This window comes from Agelaius phoeniceus, chromosome 8, assembly GCF_051311805.1.
Source record: "Agelaius phoeniceus isolate bAgePho1 chromosome 8, bAgePho1.hap1, whole genome shotgun sequence".
NCBI classification, from domain to species: Eukaryota; Metazoa; Chordata; class Aves; order Passeriformes; family Icteridae; genus Agelaius; species Agelaius phoeniceus.
This window is the reverse complement of record NC_135272.1, coordinates 29341807-29357358: the sequence shown is the minus strand read 5'-3', so window position 1 is coordinate 29357358 and position 15552 is coordinate 29341807. Positions and strand designations below refer to the sequence as shown.

General features: G+C 49.7%; 1 protein-coding gene across 1 annotated transcript; it reads left to right on the top strand.

Annotated features, from left to right (window-relative positions):
- Nucleotides 1–953: 953 nt before the first annotated feature.
- Nucleotides 954–13244, top strand: LOC129123840 (vitamin D3 hydroxylase-associated protein-like). The gene is made up of 15 exons (XM_054638459.2): nucleotides 954–1678; nucleotides 2656–2769; nucleotides 3101–3244; nucleotides 3588–3721; nucleotides 3996–4202; nucleotides 4721–4761; nucleotides 5337–5461; nucleotides 6443–6568; nucleotides 7292–7389; nucleotides 7866–7965; nucleotides 8501–8544; nucleotides 9140–9179; nucleotides 11260–11368; nucleotides 12202–12347; nucleotides 12591–13244. Exons 1-15 carry the CDS (start codon nucleotides 1469–1471, stop codon nucleotides 12717–12719), a joined length of 1767 nt encoding a protein of 588 aa, XP_054494434.2. The 5' UTR covers nucleotides 954–1468; the 3' UTR covers nucleotides 12720–13244.
- Nucleotides 13245–15552: the final 2308 nt, after the last annotated feature.

The window sequence follows — 15552 nt, the reverse complement described above, 5'->3', positions numbered from 1 at the left end:
AAGCCCTGAGCAAAGACCTCCAGCAAGCCATGCCCATGGGACAGTGCAGCAGGCAGGGATGGAGCTGCTGGGGGGCTTTGGGGACTTGAGGCTGCCACATGGGCCAGCTTGGAGGCTGCTCCCAGCCCAGCCTGGGCAGCAAGAGGTTGGTGTGAGTGGCAGCACTGAAGGCTGGGGTGGGGCAGTGAGGACCAGTCAGTGGGGAGAGGTTGGTGGCATCCCCACTGAGCTGTTTGGCTCATTTTGCTGCCTGCCCTGTCCAAATAGGGAGGATCTGCCTCAGTTTTCCTGTCAGCAGTTTCTCTGCAGGGTCTCATGTCTTCCTCAACTTCCTCCCTGCTGCCACAGGAATAATCCCACAGGACATGTCTGTAACAGGCAAGCAGGTAACATGATATAGCAGCACAACCACTGGCTTCAGTTCCCAAATGAGACCCCTCCTCCAGAGAGCAGTGGTTACTCTGGATGCTCTCCCCTTACAAGCTGTGCTACCCTGCTGCCTGGAGCAGAGCCAGCATCTCTCCAGAATTAGGGAGGTTGCCTTCCATCTTGGCAATGAGCTCTCAGAGGCATGCCCTGTCCCTTCCCTGTGGGCTTGCAGGTGCTTGGGAACTGAAAGAAGTTAATTAATTTTTTTCAGCCTCTCCTTTTTGCACTAAGCCACAGAACAGTCCCAGGCAGGGGAGCACCCATGGCTGGGTAAGGGGCAGCTGGTCTGGCTACATGGTCCAGCTCCTTGGCATTCTGCTGGCTGGAGGATGGGTTAGAAACAGGAGAGCAGACTCTGAATCCATCAGAGGGGATTTCCCAACACTGCTTGCCCTCTGATTCAGGTTGCCAAAATGCTTTTCAAAGGGGCTGTTCGTGAAAATTATACAGAGCAGTCACTCCTTGAAGGCACCTTCAGAGAGTTCCTCCCACACTGCACTTCCAGAGTCACTGTTGCACCTCTCTTGGATCTCCTGAGCTCCCATCTCTCCACAGGGACCCTTTGGCTCCCTACATGGGGCTCCCAGGACAAGCAGAACACTTTCCCAGGCTCACGGGGCTGCAGGTGATGCTGCCTGAGGGACAGGGATGATGGCTGAGCACTGCTTGCTATTGGGCTCATTAATTAAGTGCTCATTAATTACTACACGTGGGTATAGCAGGGCCAGCCCAGAGCTGGGCTGTGCTGGCATTCAGCTGTGTGTGTATCCAGGTACAGCCACAGCCACTGGCTGGGGGGACACAGCCTTGGGGAACCCCCCAAGTGAGTAAGCTGAGCACACAGCTCTGCAGCCTGACCCTCAGTGCTGCTCCAGCAGCCAGACCCTTTCAAAGTCCACACTTTGCAAAGTCCATTCCTGGACTTTGTTAAAGCAACTCTGCTGCTGCCCAGTAGGCGAGCGCAGTCTGCATTCATCAGCCCTCTGAGGAGGAGGTGGGAGAGCCAGGTGTCTGCAGCTGGCCTGAAGAGACACAAGCCATGACCCAAGAGCGACTGTGGCAGGTCCTGGATGCGTCCTGGGGAGACCTCGGTGCCCTCTCGGCTCTGCTGTGCAGCTCAGCTGCAGCTGTGGTGCTCCTGAGATGGCTGGGAAGGAGGCAGGTCCAGCAGAAGATGGATGAGGCAAGGAGGTCTCGGCACCTGGCCCTGGAGAGAATGGAGAAGGCAGCTCGCAGGCTCAAACAAGAGGTAAATTTGGGGTATTTGCAAGGAAGGGATTCTAATTTGGGTAACCAAGGAAATGGGGGAGCTCTGATCAATCCCTCTGTGAATGGTGGCTGGGGCACAGGCATGTTTTGTAGCAACACCAACCCAAGGTTTTGTGAGGGTCATCACCCTCCATTGCCTCAGAAGGCCTCCCACAAAAGCCTGTGTAAATTAAGTACTTCTCAATACAGACCCATTGAGGAAATCCTGAGGATGAAAGAAAAGTTGGAGCTCGGGACCTTCTCAGTCAGGTCGCCATCCCAGCCCTCCACACCCATTCTCCTCATCCATCCCTACTGTCAAGCCTTTCCTCTCCCATCCTCTTTCCTCTGCCCCTCCATAGGGATCTGTCTGCCCCATCATCCTCTAAGTACGAGGAGGTTCCACATCCTTCCAACACCTGCACATCAACGACCAAAAGCCATTTCCACCTGCCCATTCCCAGGTAAAGAAGCACCTGGATTTTAGGAGGTCAGGCCTGTGGAACTGTCTTAAACCCAGAAGAAATACCTCTTGCAATTCTTTTCTTGGAAGGGAGGTTGCAAACAGCCCACACGCTTTTTCCCCCCCTTGTTAATGATAAATTTTGTAAAACTTTAGCTGGTTGAACTGCTCTTCAGTGAGTTAGAGTTAGAAGGGGAGTGAAGGCTGTAAGAGAGTAAACAGAGACAGGTCTAACCACTCTTACAGGTCCATACAACTCTCCAGCCAAGGTGCAGCTTTCTGCCTGTTTTGGTTCCAGTTTTATGAACTAAGACTCAGCAAATTCCCCATCTGTGAATTCCCCACTCCAGCACACACAGTGCTCTGTGGGAGGTCTGCATGTTTACAGGGCGTATATCCTAGAATTTTCCACTCAAGGTGACTGCTGGGCAGATGTTAGAATTGGGTATTTGCAGACTTAACCAACCTTTTCTGTCTTTTTCTTCCCTCTGCACCCAATTCTCCACCCTTTGCAGAACCCAGGCATCCAGAGCTCCCAAATCCTCTCTCTGACAATGGTGGAGCTGGCAGAGAAGCTGAAGGAGGGGTCCCTGTCCCCAGAAAGTGTCCTCTACTCCTACATGGACAAGGTGGGTGATACCTCCAGCATGGCAGAGATGCTGCAGGGCTCTCCTGCAGTGGGACTTTCAAATCAAAAATCAGCTCATTTGCTGAGAGAGCCAGCAATGCTGGGGATTACAATTTATGGTACTGTTATGTCTGAAGGGTGGCTTACAGGCAAATAAGCCAGGCAGAATCCAGGGCAGATAAATACCTCAGAAAGAAATATATTAAATTTATAGGTAAAATCTCAATAATGCCAAAGCCTTGAGAAGGTTAAAAATTCAGCTTGAAAACTCAGTATGTAATGTCTCCTTCCATCCATTCCTCTGTCTTGCTGCTCTTCTGTGTTCTGGAGAGGCTTTGGAGGTGAATCGGGAGGTGAACTGTGTGACAGACTTCATTTATGGATGTGAGGATCAGCTCCAGAAACTGAAGCAGCAAAAGGAGAAGGGGCTGCTCTATGGCATTCCCATCAGCATCAAGGACCACATTAATTGCAAGGTACATCCCCAGTTCCTCTGCCTTTTGCTGTGGGTCTGGGAACAGGCCAGGATGTCCCATCCTCATCAGGACTGGCTAAGAGCTCCCTCAGACAAAGATGTTCTGGGTCCAATACTGTGGGACCAGCAAACCTGCCTTTCTTATGATTAAAATTTTGGGTTCTCCAGAAACTTGTAACCCGTTCTGATCTGGTTTTCCCTGGGATAGTCAGGTCCTGTTCTGCCTCTGAGAAAAGTTAGGTGGGAGCTTTGCCACAAGAGGCATGATGAATTAGGTCTGGTTTTGTCACAGCTCCAAGCAGCATCTCTCCTGCACTAAAAAGAGCTTTGTTTCCATGCCCAAGGGCCACATCTCCTCTGGAGGGATGGTGAAATTTCTGGGCCAAGTGAAGGAAGAAGACAGCGTCATTGTCCAGGTCCTAAAGCACCAGGGGGGAATCCCCTTTGTGAAAACCAACATCCCACAGACCATGATAAAGTAATGCCATGTTTGCCTTCATGGAAACACTGTGACACATGCCTCTTGCTATCCAAGCTAATTGCACATATTAATTGCCTCCTTACTTTGATCTAAAATGATTTCTCTTGTATTTGATGCCTCTTCCTTCTTAAATTCAGCTGTCTCAACAAATGTATTTTGTGCCAATTCCACCTCAACTCCACACGCATCCCCCCACGGTGCTCCATGCCCTGCATTTACGGTTTGCAGAGGCAGAAGAACCTCACTCACCTGCTGATCTTCCTCTCCCCAGCTATGACTGCAGCAACCTCATCTTTGGGCAGACCTTGAACCCTCTGAACCCCCAGAAGAGCCCCGGGGGCTCCTCAGGAGGGGAGGGAGCTCTGATTGCAGGGGGAGGCTCCATCCTGGGCATGGGCTCGGATGTGGCTGGCAGCATCCGCCTGCCCTCCAGCTTCTGCGGGCTCTGCGGCCTCAAACCCACAGGCAACAGGATCAGGTACACCCCAGCTCCTCTCCTCTTCTTCCACACGCTGTGGAGGCTGCAAGGTGTCCCCCAAAGTGCATCAAACTGTGGTAGTGCCCATGGTTTCCTCCAGGGTTAAGTTAGCACTGAACTTGCTCTGTTAATAACACAAGATGACTTCAATCTGTATCACAACAAAGACTTATTCAGTTTTTAATAGGTCTGGCCAAGAAGCTGAAAGCAAATACTACAGGGTGATCTCCTTTTCAGATGTTTGCCAGCCCTTGCTTTTCTTGTAAGAGTTTTCTGTTTATCAGAGGTAGCTTGCCCATAGATAAGGAGTTAGTTGCAGCAGGGAAAAGAGATTAATAAATACTGTCCTTAGCATCTTCCAGACCATGTAACTCTTCTTCATAGCCTAGGAAGTGTCAAGTCTTTGCAGGAACTTTTGCCCTCCTAGATTTGGTTGAGGGCAAATGGGAAGTTTGCAGCTCAGCACGGTGGCCTGCCCTACAGCCTGCTGCTAATCTGCTTTCCCATTATATTCCCAGCAAACAGGGAGTCATTGGTGCTCTCATGGGAATGCAGTCAGGTAAGTCCATGATGGCATGTTCCTACATCAAACCTTTGCCTCTTACATCTCCAACTGCTGAAATGCCAGCAAGTGTGCTTGTCCTGCTCTGTGCCTCACAGCCAGCCAAAGCAGTGATTATTAAAGCAGCCTCCTGCTACGACATTTTGCACCATTTTGTTCTGCTCTGTGTGGTGGCTGGTGTTGGCTGAGCCTCAGCAGGATGAAATCAGTGCAATGATGGAATGGAACCAGGCAGTGCAATGCCTGGCAGGAGGAGTGTGAGATGTGCATGCCAAAGGCCTGGGATGTCTCACTGGAGATGCTGCCAGGAGGCTCTGACAGCTTCAGCTCCCCCCAGGCATTGGTGGGAAGGCTGCAGCCCTCTCTCCTCAGGACTGCAGAAGCCTGGCCCAGGAGGTCATCAAGCTCATTAGGCTGCCTGTGCTCTGAGACTGACAGATTATTCCTGCTGGACCTCCTTGCTCATCACCCTCATTCCCCACTTCTTTTCCCTGACCTGGAACTCCCCCATGCTGGAGCCCCACCAGCAGCTCTGTGCAGCAGTGCAGGTGACAGGCCCTTTGTGCTCGCAGTGGCAGGGGTGCTGGGGCCCATGGCACGGGATGTGGACAGCCTGGCCCTGTGCATGAAGGCTCTGCTGTGCAAGGAGATGTTCCAGCTGGACCCCAGCGTGCCCCCCATCCCCTTCAATGAGCAGGTAAGGCTCAGAGCCGCTCCCATGTCTCCACCAGCCCAGCAACAGAGAACCATCTCCAGAAATTCCTAGATTTCCAAGATAGCAAAGAACCCAGGGAAGCACACACCTTTGTGGACAGAGGACATCCAGCATGAGTGACCCCAGGAGCAGCCTCACAGCAGGTTTGGCAGGCAGGAGATGGTGTGAAACGACCACACCAAGGACACTGCTGCAGACCTGTGTTCTGGACAGCACTGCTTTTCACCAGCCCTGCTCCTCCCATCCTTCCCCCAACCCAGGAGAGCTCACCTGGTGCCTCCCTGATGTCAGGGTCTCTTGCTGGTCAGAGTGACCCCGAGAAAAGTTGGAAAGTCTCTTTTCCCAGCCTGGTGCTTGAAGAAGGGGTCAGAGCTCTTCAGTTCTTGGTCTCAAGGTTGTTTATTGTATCTAATCCATAAAATTCTTTCTCCTGTCCTGCCGAGGTCCATCCAGCAGGACAGTCCAGGCACTCTGCCTGCCCCAGGGTGGTGTTATGTCTTTATACTAAAAGCTACATGTAAAATGTTTACAATTACTTTCCAATACCTATCACCTATGTTAGAGAGTGAGCTTCTACTCTAAACCAATCTTAAAAGTGCCAACATCACAGCAGAAGATGGAGGCCAAGAAGAAGAAGAAGAAAGGCTGGACACACCCAGATCCCTCCATCTTGCCCCGCTGAATCCCCACTCTAAAAACCCCAAAATCTACTTTTTCACCTTGTGATAAATTCATTGTACTTAATTTGTCATGACTTGCAGATCTTCATCTAAGGTTGGTAACTTGCTCCACGGGTCATAAACAAACCCACAGGTGTTTGGGCTCTGTGCCAGGGTCTCTGAGCCCTCTGGCAGGGATCTTGGCTGCTCGGGACAGCCAGAGGGATGTCCTGACACCCTGAGCCCTGGGAGCAGCCCAGTCTGGCTCCTCTCCTGGATGCAGTCGTGGCTCCCCCTCTCCCAGGTTTACAGCAGCTCGGGGCCTCTTCGTGTCGGGTTCTACGAAGGGGATGGTTACTTCCAGCCCTCGCCCAGCATGAGACGGGCTGTGCAGCTCACCAGGGAGCTCCTCCAGGATGCAGGCCACATGGTGGGTGTCCATGCCTGGGGTTGCCTGGAGCTGTTACCCTGCTCCTAACAAACTCTGGATAAATCACTTTCTGTCTCCATTTTTGCTCCTCGTAAAAGAGAAAGGCAAATGCAACAGCTTGTTTTCTAAACTGGAGTGATCTTGTTTATATTTCTGGCCTAGCAGACATAATGATTATGTTTAGATATCTCCACCTCAGCCCAAGCAGTGTTGTTTCCGTCGTGCTTGGTGTTCCCATAAATGTGAAACTCAAAACAGTTTCAGTGGTCCCTCAGCTGTTAAACACAGCTTGTAGATTTCCTAGTGGGTAAGTGGGAAGAAAGTTGGAACAATTGACCCTCCAGGGACTTATTTTAGCCTACATTTTTCTGTGGTTCCACCAGTGGAAATTTCTATGTGGTAGCTGTTCCAATGATGCAAAATAATTTTAAGAAAATTTAAAACCAGTGGTTTGAAGTTTCTAAGAATTCTTCTCTAAGAATGTGGGGGAGTGGAGCCTGTGCCAGGTCCCAATATGCATTAATGCCTTGTGTGGGGCTAATGGGAAAGGACAGCAGGCAGATGAAAATGAGGCCTTGCTGTCCTGGAGCAGCAAAGGAAGGTGTAAGCCTCCCACCATTCCCACTGACCCCTGGTGAGGGTTGATGAGGCAGGGAGGCTCACAGAGGGCTCTCTGAGTCATTCACCCTTGCTGCCTCTTGGACAGGGATGGTTTTCTTGCAGCTCGTTCCCTTTGCCCCACCAAAGATTGACTACGTGGTGGATGAGCTGTTCACCAGAGGGATTTTCTCGGATGGGGCCGCCCACCTGGTGGACTGCTTGTGAGTAAAACCCATTGCTGTGTGGGCTGCAGTGAAACCTGCAACTGTGAGGCCACTGGCTGCATCCAGAGCGTTGATATTGTGTGTACAGACTGAGCAATGAGCAGCAGAGGAGCAGTTTCTGGCAGGGTGACTCTAGCACGAGCAGCAGGCCGTTCACACACACGGCTGACACCCAGACACTCTCTCACCTCAGCATGCCCGGGGCTGTGCATGGCCCCACCACTGCAAAGCCCCCACAACTTTTATGGCCCTGATGACACAGGCAGTAAAGTGCTGATTTATCTGTCACTTTTGCCATGACCATTACATGTTTACCTCAGCATTTATTGCTCAGTGTTTTCTGTTGAAGTGGGCAGATTTTTTCTTCTAGCAGCTCCCCTCCAAGACAAACCCTGCCTTGGGAGCAGCACTGTTGTTCCCATTGCTCTGTCTACAGGTGACTTGTCCTGACTTTTCACTCTCTGCTCTTCCAGCAAAGGAGACATCGTGGATCCCAACCTGAAATCCCAGTACAATACTTACAGGCTTCCTGCTCTGGTGAAAAGGATCTTGGCTTTCATTCTGAAACCCATAGTAAGTGTGTGGGTGTGTCTCACCTGTGGTATAGGAGACCTGCAAGGTGGGGAGGCTTCCTTGTGCAGGGAGGTAAATTGTACCACCCAGGAATTCTTGGCTGCTTCATGTTAATTGCCTGATGGGCTTCATAATGAAATACATTTAATTTTTAAACCCAAGATGAACTTATCAAGTGAGTCTGACAGCCTTTTGTGGGAGTTTTGCATGGGGAGCTTGAAATACGATGAGCTGTGAGCATACAGCCCTCCCAGCAATGAGCTCCAGGGAAAGAATATCACTAGCAAGGATCTAAGCAGCATTCCCACATCCAGAAGATGATTTCCAGGACTACTAGTGTGGTCTAGAGCCTTATTTGTAAGAGCTGTAGTGATTAAATGTGTAAATTACTGTGGGAATAAACCCTCTTCACTGGAACTGGCCTGTCCTTCAGCGCCAGGAGAAGACAGATGCCCAAAATGCAGTCCCAGGGCAGCCAGCTATTCCAGCTGCATTGCTGTTGACTAATCCCAAGTTTTCCTCTTCCCTCCAAAAGTACCCACGCATTGCTCGGGATCTCGGCGCTCTCTGTGGAGTGGGGTAAGGCACCCTGGGGCAGCTCTGGAGAAGGGGATGTGCCTGCCTGTGCCCACCTGCTCATGCAGGCAGATGCCAGCTGTGCAAAGCCCTGCCATGGTGGCACAGGCTGAGCCAGTGGGGCGTGCTGCCTCTGCACCACCCAGGCTCAGCACCGCCTAATCCAGGCATTCTCAGCCAGGGGGTGTTTAAGGGCTTAAGGATCCTCAGGGTAGCAGGGCTGGGATGGCTCCCTGGAGATCAGCACAGGGAGATAAGGGCTGTTTTCCCTGTCTGGGTGGTACCCAGAGCATCCCGTGCCAAGTTAATGCAGAGGTCTCTGCCTGCACGTGCAGTGTGGTGTGAGGCACCTGCACCTCCAAGAGAGGCACAGACACACCAAACTGGTAGCTAATGAATTTAGAACACTGATTTTTATCCAGATCTTCTGGCATGCTTCAACAAAAGCTCTTTTGATGTACTTCTAAGGGGATCAGCTGGGTGGTACCATTGCTTGTTCCCAGAAGGGTTGTGCAGTTTTCTTAAAAATGGGCTGTCTGTGCATTTTATTAACTATTTTCTGTTGCCACAAAGCTCATTAATTCTGTCACCTTTCCAGGTCTGCCAAAAACCTCTGGGATCAGCATAGGGCAGTGGCGGTAATGTGATTTTAACTTTATTTTTCTTACTGTAGTGAGTGGTCTCTAAAGTTTCCAAGCAGTTACTTTGCACTCAGTGATGGACTTGGGGTTGGAAATTATTCACCATACTTTGCCCTGCACTGTTTAAGCAAAAACAGCATAGGAACAGCCACTAAAGATGAGGCTTCATTTTGTCTTTTCTGTCTCTTGTTGTGAATTCTTCGTTTCAATTATTAGGTGTTACTGTTCTGACCTAAGGCTATACTCGAACTATCAAGCAGAGACATTAGGAGTCAAAACTTTTCTACATGAACCCTGTGACTTAGGTAGCTTCCTTATGAACTCATTTGAGATCAGGAACCTCAGACAGGAAGCTTTTTCCTGGACAACCGCATCCAGTGCTGCCACAAGCTGACCAGGTTCCTCTTTTAAACCAGCTAAGTTTTATGCTTCAATTTGGTTTTATTGACTGCCTCCTCTTGTCTCTGCTCTGATGGTTGGAAAACCACCATTTTTCCTTTGCTCTTTACTCCCTTCCAGTTTATCCTTATTTTATTTTTGTCCTTGTGTTTAAATAGCACCTCTCCTCGCTGGTATTTTCCGCTGCCTCTGTCTATTTATAGGGAGTATCCTCTTTCAGCTGGTGTTTTGCAACGCTGAGGAGGCTGTTTTGGTGTCCTCCCACAAGGCAGGATCTGTGTTCCCTGTGACACCCTCACAGCCCTCCCCGAGGAGCAGCATCCCCCCAGCCTGCACCACCAGCCCCTATCAGTGCCACTCACTCCATGCGTGTGTGCACTGTGGTCTGACAAATTATAGGGCAGAGGAAAAACTCCTAAAAAGCTGCCTGGTCACTGGTGGGAGTGCTTGAAATGAAATAGGCATGGGGGTTTTTTTAAGGTGAAAACAGATTCCTCTCCCATTCCTGAAAAAAAACCCCACAGAAAACCAAACCAAAGAAATAAACATAAAAAATCCAAGACAGACAAACCAACAAAACACACACAAAAAAGAGCCACCACAAAAACAAACAAACAAACAAAAAAGCCAAAAAGAAAACACTTTAGAAGATTTGATGGCTTCAGAGATATTTTGAATTGTTATAGCTTAGTGAAACCATATTCACATGTTTTCATCTACTGCAAACAAGAGCCGATTCAAAACTTTTGGCTAGTGACCAGCTTTTCTCTCAGAAAAAGAAAAAAAAAAATCAGGTTAGCTGCAGTGACTGTATTTCCTGGAAACACATCTCATTTGTTGAACTTTCAGCAGGAAGGATCTCAGACTGCAGGTGGAAATTGAGGTCAGATTAAAAATAGCCCCAAGGCCAGGCCTTTTGTGAGAGAGCTGGAAGACTCTTGTACAGAAAGCTTGCTGTGAAAGGGTTGTGCAGGACAGGGGCTGGGCCATGGCCCAGATGTGTCCCTGTAGCCAGAAAATGGCTGCAGAAACGACTGTGGTTCCATCTGTGTCTGTTTGCTATGACAAAATGGGACCTCTCTTTGGGGATGGATTCATTCATTGCCTGATGTTCAGCAAAGCTGTGCTAAACCAGACTTCAAATCTGGATTTCTCTTGGAGCTGCAGTACAAGCCTGGAGCTGTGCCTCCTGTTTTGGGGGATGTCCTGGGGCTTGCCCAAATGTCCTCTCCTTACCTGTATCCTCATGTAGAATGAATGAAGGTTTTTTGGAAGTATTTTGGCTTCATGTTTTTTAATACTTATACCAGAATAACGAAAGCTTTTAGGAAATGTGACTTTTTAGTCATCCAAACAAACTGCTGTTGATCTCCATTCAATATAATTCTAAAACAAAGCTGTTCATGGAAAAGATTGGGTTAATACTCAAATAAATCAGTTCTGAATCACACACCTAGCATTAATGTCTAGGTCTGGGCAGCACATGGTATTCTGACAGGAAACCTAAAAATGGAAGAACAAACTCCCTTGACCCTTTCAAAGCACAGTTCAGATTTTATCTTAAATAATTTTTTTGCTGTATCCAGCAAGACTTTCTCCCTCCTTTTCCTGTGTCAGCACTGATCTGCCACTGCTGTCCAACAGACACCCCTGACATCTTCTGTTCCTTTCCCTGCAGGCTTACCGCACAGAGTTCATCACCAAATGGAGGCAGCTGAGGCTGGATGTGATCCTTTGTCCCGTGCTGGGGCCAGCCTTCAACCATGGCTATGCTGGGAAGCTCTTTGGTAACGTCCCTGAGGACACACAGGGCACACAAGTGTCCCTGCACACACCCAGGGTGTGTCTGTGGGCAGAGCTGCAGCAGGACACTTGAGTCCATGGACATTCCCCAAACCATGCACGGTGCTGGCTCTGCCCTCGGGGAGAAGGCAAAGGAGAGGCTCTGGGTGGGTCTTCTCACACCCCACCTCATCTGAGCTGAAGATGTGTGGGTAATTCTGGGGCAGCCATAAGTGGTCCCTCTGTCCCAGCTGTTCATGGGTGAGTTTTCCCTGTTTTTCTGCTGCAGAAAGCCCCAGAGCTGCTCCTGCAGCAGAGGGTGGCAGTGAGGACAGCTGTGGCAGATTTTGGTACAGGACCAGGCTCTTTTGGATGCAGCTGTCTCACATTTCCCAAAACTCTGCAAACAGCAGGAAGGCTCATTGCATGTGACTTGCAGAAAAAGGCCTTTTTTTATACCTTCCAGCAAGTCAGGGTCCTCCACCCCTCTAGCAATGACCTTTTGGGATCCAAAATCCCCACGGTGATGTTGCATCACTGGACATCAGGAATATCTTGAAAAGATAGCTGGGATTTTCCCCCAGGGATAGATGCAGACTCTGAATTGGTTCCTCACAGAGCACATCTAATCTCCCCACGAGTGACAGGTGAATGCACAGGTCACTGCTCTCTGTCACTCAAACTTCTCCATTAAAGGTCCCTTTGAGGCAGCACGTTTTCAGGGCCTCCTCTGGACCAGCAACTCCAGCCTGCAATCCCTGCAACTCAGGTTACCATCTGGAGGTCATTGCTGACCCAGCACATTCAATTTTGCCATTTTGCATGCTCTGTGTCCCAGCTGCAACCTCCTACACCCATCTGTACAACGTGCTGGACTTCCCTGCCGGGGTGGTGCCGGTCAGCACGGTCACGAGAGCCGACGAGGAGGAGCTGAAGCACTACCGAGGGCACTACGGGGACCCCTGGGACAAGAGGCTGAGAGAGGTCAGCAGCAAAAGAGCTCAGGTCTTGGAACCAGCAGAGTGGCACCCCTGGGACGTGGGCCCAAGGCTTGTCTCCATCTCCTAGCGGGAGCTGAGCAGCGCAGCTGGAGCTGGTTCAGCAGCACGGTTTGCAGTTTGTCAGCCTGGCAGCTGTGCCCTCGCTGGCCCTTCCCCTGCCCTCCCTCCCTGCCCTGTCCCGTGCCTGCCCTGCAGCCCTGACTCAGCATTCCCTGACCTCCTGCAGGCCGTGTCAGGAGCCGTGGGGATGCCCGTGGCCGTGCAGTGCGTGGCCCTGCCCTGGCAGGAGGAGCTGTGCCTGCGCTTCATGAAGGAGGTGGAGGCTCTTGCCCGTGGCACAAAGAGAAGTGTGTGATTTCTGGGAGCCAGCCTTGTCATTGACTTATTTTATGAAAAATCCTTTCATTTGGATCTTTTCTCCTGAGAAGCTTCGGCTTCTCCGTGTTTTGCTGCTTTGGAATGTGATTTGGAGAATTGTTTACCCAGCATGTGAAATTGTTTTTGCTTGATGACCAATGACAGCCACCTGTGTTGAGGCTGTGAGCAGTCACAAGATTTTATTGAAATTCTTTTCTATTCCTTGCTAGCCTTCTGATGAAATCCTTTCTTCTATTCTTTTAGTAACTTTTAAGATATCATTTTCTTTTAATATAATATATATCATAAAATAATAAATCAGCCTTCTGAAACATGGAGTCAAGATTCCCATCTCTACTTGTCCTTGGACCCCTGCAAACACCACCACACAGCCTCCAGTGGGATGGCTTTTCACTCCCTGCTCTTCACTCCAGCCACCTTCTACCTGATATGAAGCAAAGTACATAGTGAGTTGAAATCTCTGAGCTAATGTTTTAATAAAGTGGCACTAAATTCTGTTTCAGTATAGCCAGCAGAAATCTCATCTCTGTCTAAACTGTCCTTTGTTGTTAGAGTTTAACTGAGTCAAAAAAAACAAAAGAAAGGAGTTAATGCTGGACCAAAGGGATCCAATAACAACAGTTTAATATTATTTATTGTATGGTGTGAGACCAAAGAGCTGTTTATTGCAATATTTTACTTCCAACAGTGGGCAGGAGCAGATGTTTGTGGGAGAGTATAACCTGGTAAGTGCAGGATTCCCCCTCTGGCTGTGCCATTGTTTGGCCAAGAGACTTTTTGGCAAAGACTTGCAGTCAGCCCATGGGTTTAAATAGCTGCCAAGAGAGCTCTCCTCCACAGACTTGTCCCCGTCCTGAACTCATTTGCTGTCTAGATCTCCACACCACCCAGCAGTTTAGCTGTGCAGGGAGTCCTGCAAAACTTCATGTTCTCTGTTTAGCCATAAGCTGAGAGAAATGTTAGCTGGTCTGTCATCACCCCTGTTCCTCATTATTTCTTCCAGTTAAGCAATGGGAAAATATGGGAGTTTATTGCCCACAAACACTTCAGGGAAAACTGAGAGAGCATTTCTGTGGCTACACTTGGGCCATTCCACTGCTCGGCGCTTCCAGCAACGCCCTGACAATCGTGTGCTGTTCCTTGACCCATCCTTCACTCTCAAGGTGGAAGAAGAGGCTGGAGGACAAAGAGGGAGTGATGAAGGAGATGCTTTGAATAAGCACGTGTGTGTTGAAATAAGGCACTATCACTAGCAATGATCAGCAGGGTGATTCCTTCCCCAGGCGTGCCGGGACAGAGAAGGGGTGACACAGCCCTTGGTACTCATCTGCCTCCCCGGGGCTGTGCAGGGATGCTGCAGTCATCCAGCAGCAGCTCTGAGTCACACGGGGAGTGTGACAGTCACAAAGCCTGAGTCACCCCTCTCAGACCCATGGGGAGCCAGAGAAGCTCCATGGCACACCCTGCCCTGAGGAGATGCTCTGCCCCTGCAGGATTGCTGCTGGGGACAGCCTGTGGAGTGACTGTGACCCTCTCAGCCTGCAGCAAAGGGTCTCTAGCTGTCCTCTCAAAGGGAAGGTGGTGGGAGCTCCCCATTAAATTAGAAATCTGCCCAGGTAGCATCCCTGGCTAGACCAGAGCATGCACAGACCTTGTTTTGCAAGGAAAGGTCTGTGTCCTTCACTCCTGTATCCCTCCATATCTTTGCAAGGCTGAACCAAGGGAAAAAGTCCTGTTTCTAAAAGGAATTTCTGTGGCTATTGAGTAAGAAAGTGCACAGACTCACCAGAAGGCTGGTTTGCACAGCAGCAGCTTTAATACCAAAATTCTCTCTTTTATAGACTGTTCCAATACATACAGACCAGACTGGTCAATCAATCAATACCTGACTGACTAATTAACAAAAACACCTTTCTTATAAACAATCTCTGAAAAAACCAGGAAAACAGAGAGTAGGAAAACACCACCTGCAGGTTGTTCACAGTAACAAGCTATCATCATTTCCCCACAATTCCCTAAAGTCTCACAAGTCAGCCATGAGAAAACTTATCTGATTTTCTCACTCTCTGACCAGGCTGTCACATCCACAAATTTCTCCAGGCATACTTGTGCTCTGCATTCCAGCTGCTCCTTGTGGATGGCTCTGGAAGGGGTTTGCTGTTCCTCCTGCTCTCCTGCCTCCAGCCAGTCACTGGATCTCAGGATCCTGCAGCACTCACTCCCAGACCCAGCAGCCAAAGGGAATTTCTCCCTGTGATCCAGCAGATGCTGCAGTAGAGAGTGTGGATGCTCAGATAACACTCTCCTGGCACTGAAGTGGATGAGGTAGTGAAGAAGTCCAGAAGAATGTTGGAAAAGTGTGAGGGAAATAAGATACATGTTTGGACCTGATTTAGGGGTCTGTTCAGTAATTTACAGATCAGGTAAATGCCTCAGCTGGGCAGACAGCAAAGCACATTCCTGGGTAAAATTTAGGGCCCTTCTCCAGCCAGGTTGTTCATGACATCAGTTGCCATTGCTGCATTGATGTGGGGAGGGTGATGCTGAGAGCACTCTGGTGAGGCCAGGTGCTGCTGAAACACTGGCAGAGAAAAGCCTTTAGCAGGGCATAACTTCAAGTTTTCAGCAGAGTTCTTCCTGCAGGCCTCCTCCAAGCTGGAAAAAGAATGTCAGCCCCTTCCACAGCCACCAGCACAGGGCTGCTGTGTGCAGCCCCTGCAGCCCTGCACTGTGTGTTTGCAGAGTGCTTGTCCAGCTGCCTAGCACTGACCAAAGTCCAGGTTTGGTCTGTCCCAGAGAATTATGTGCAA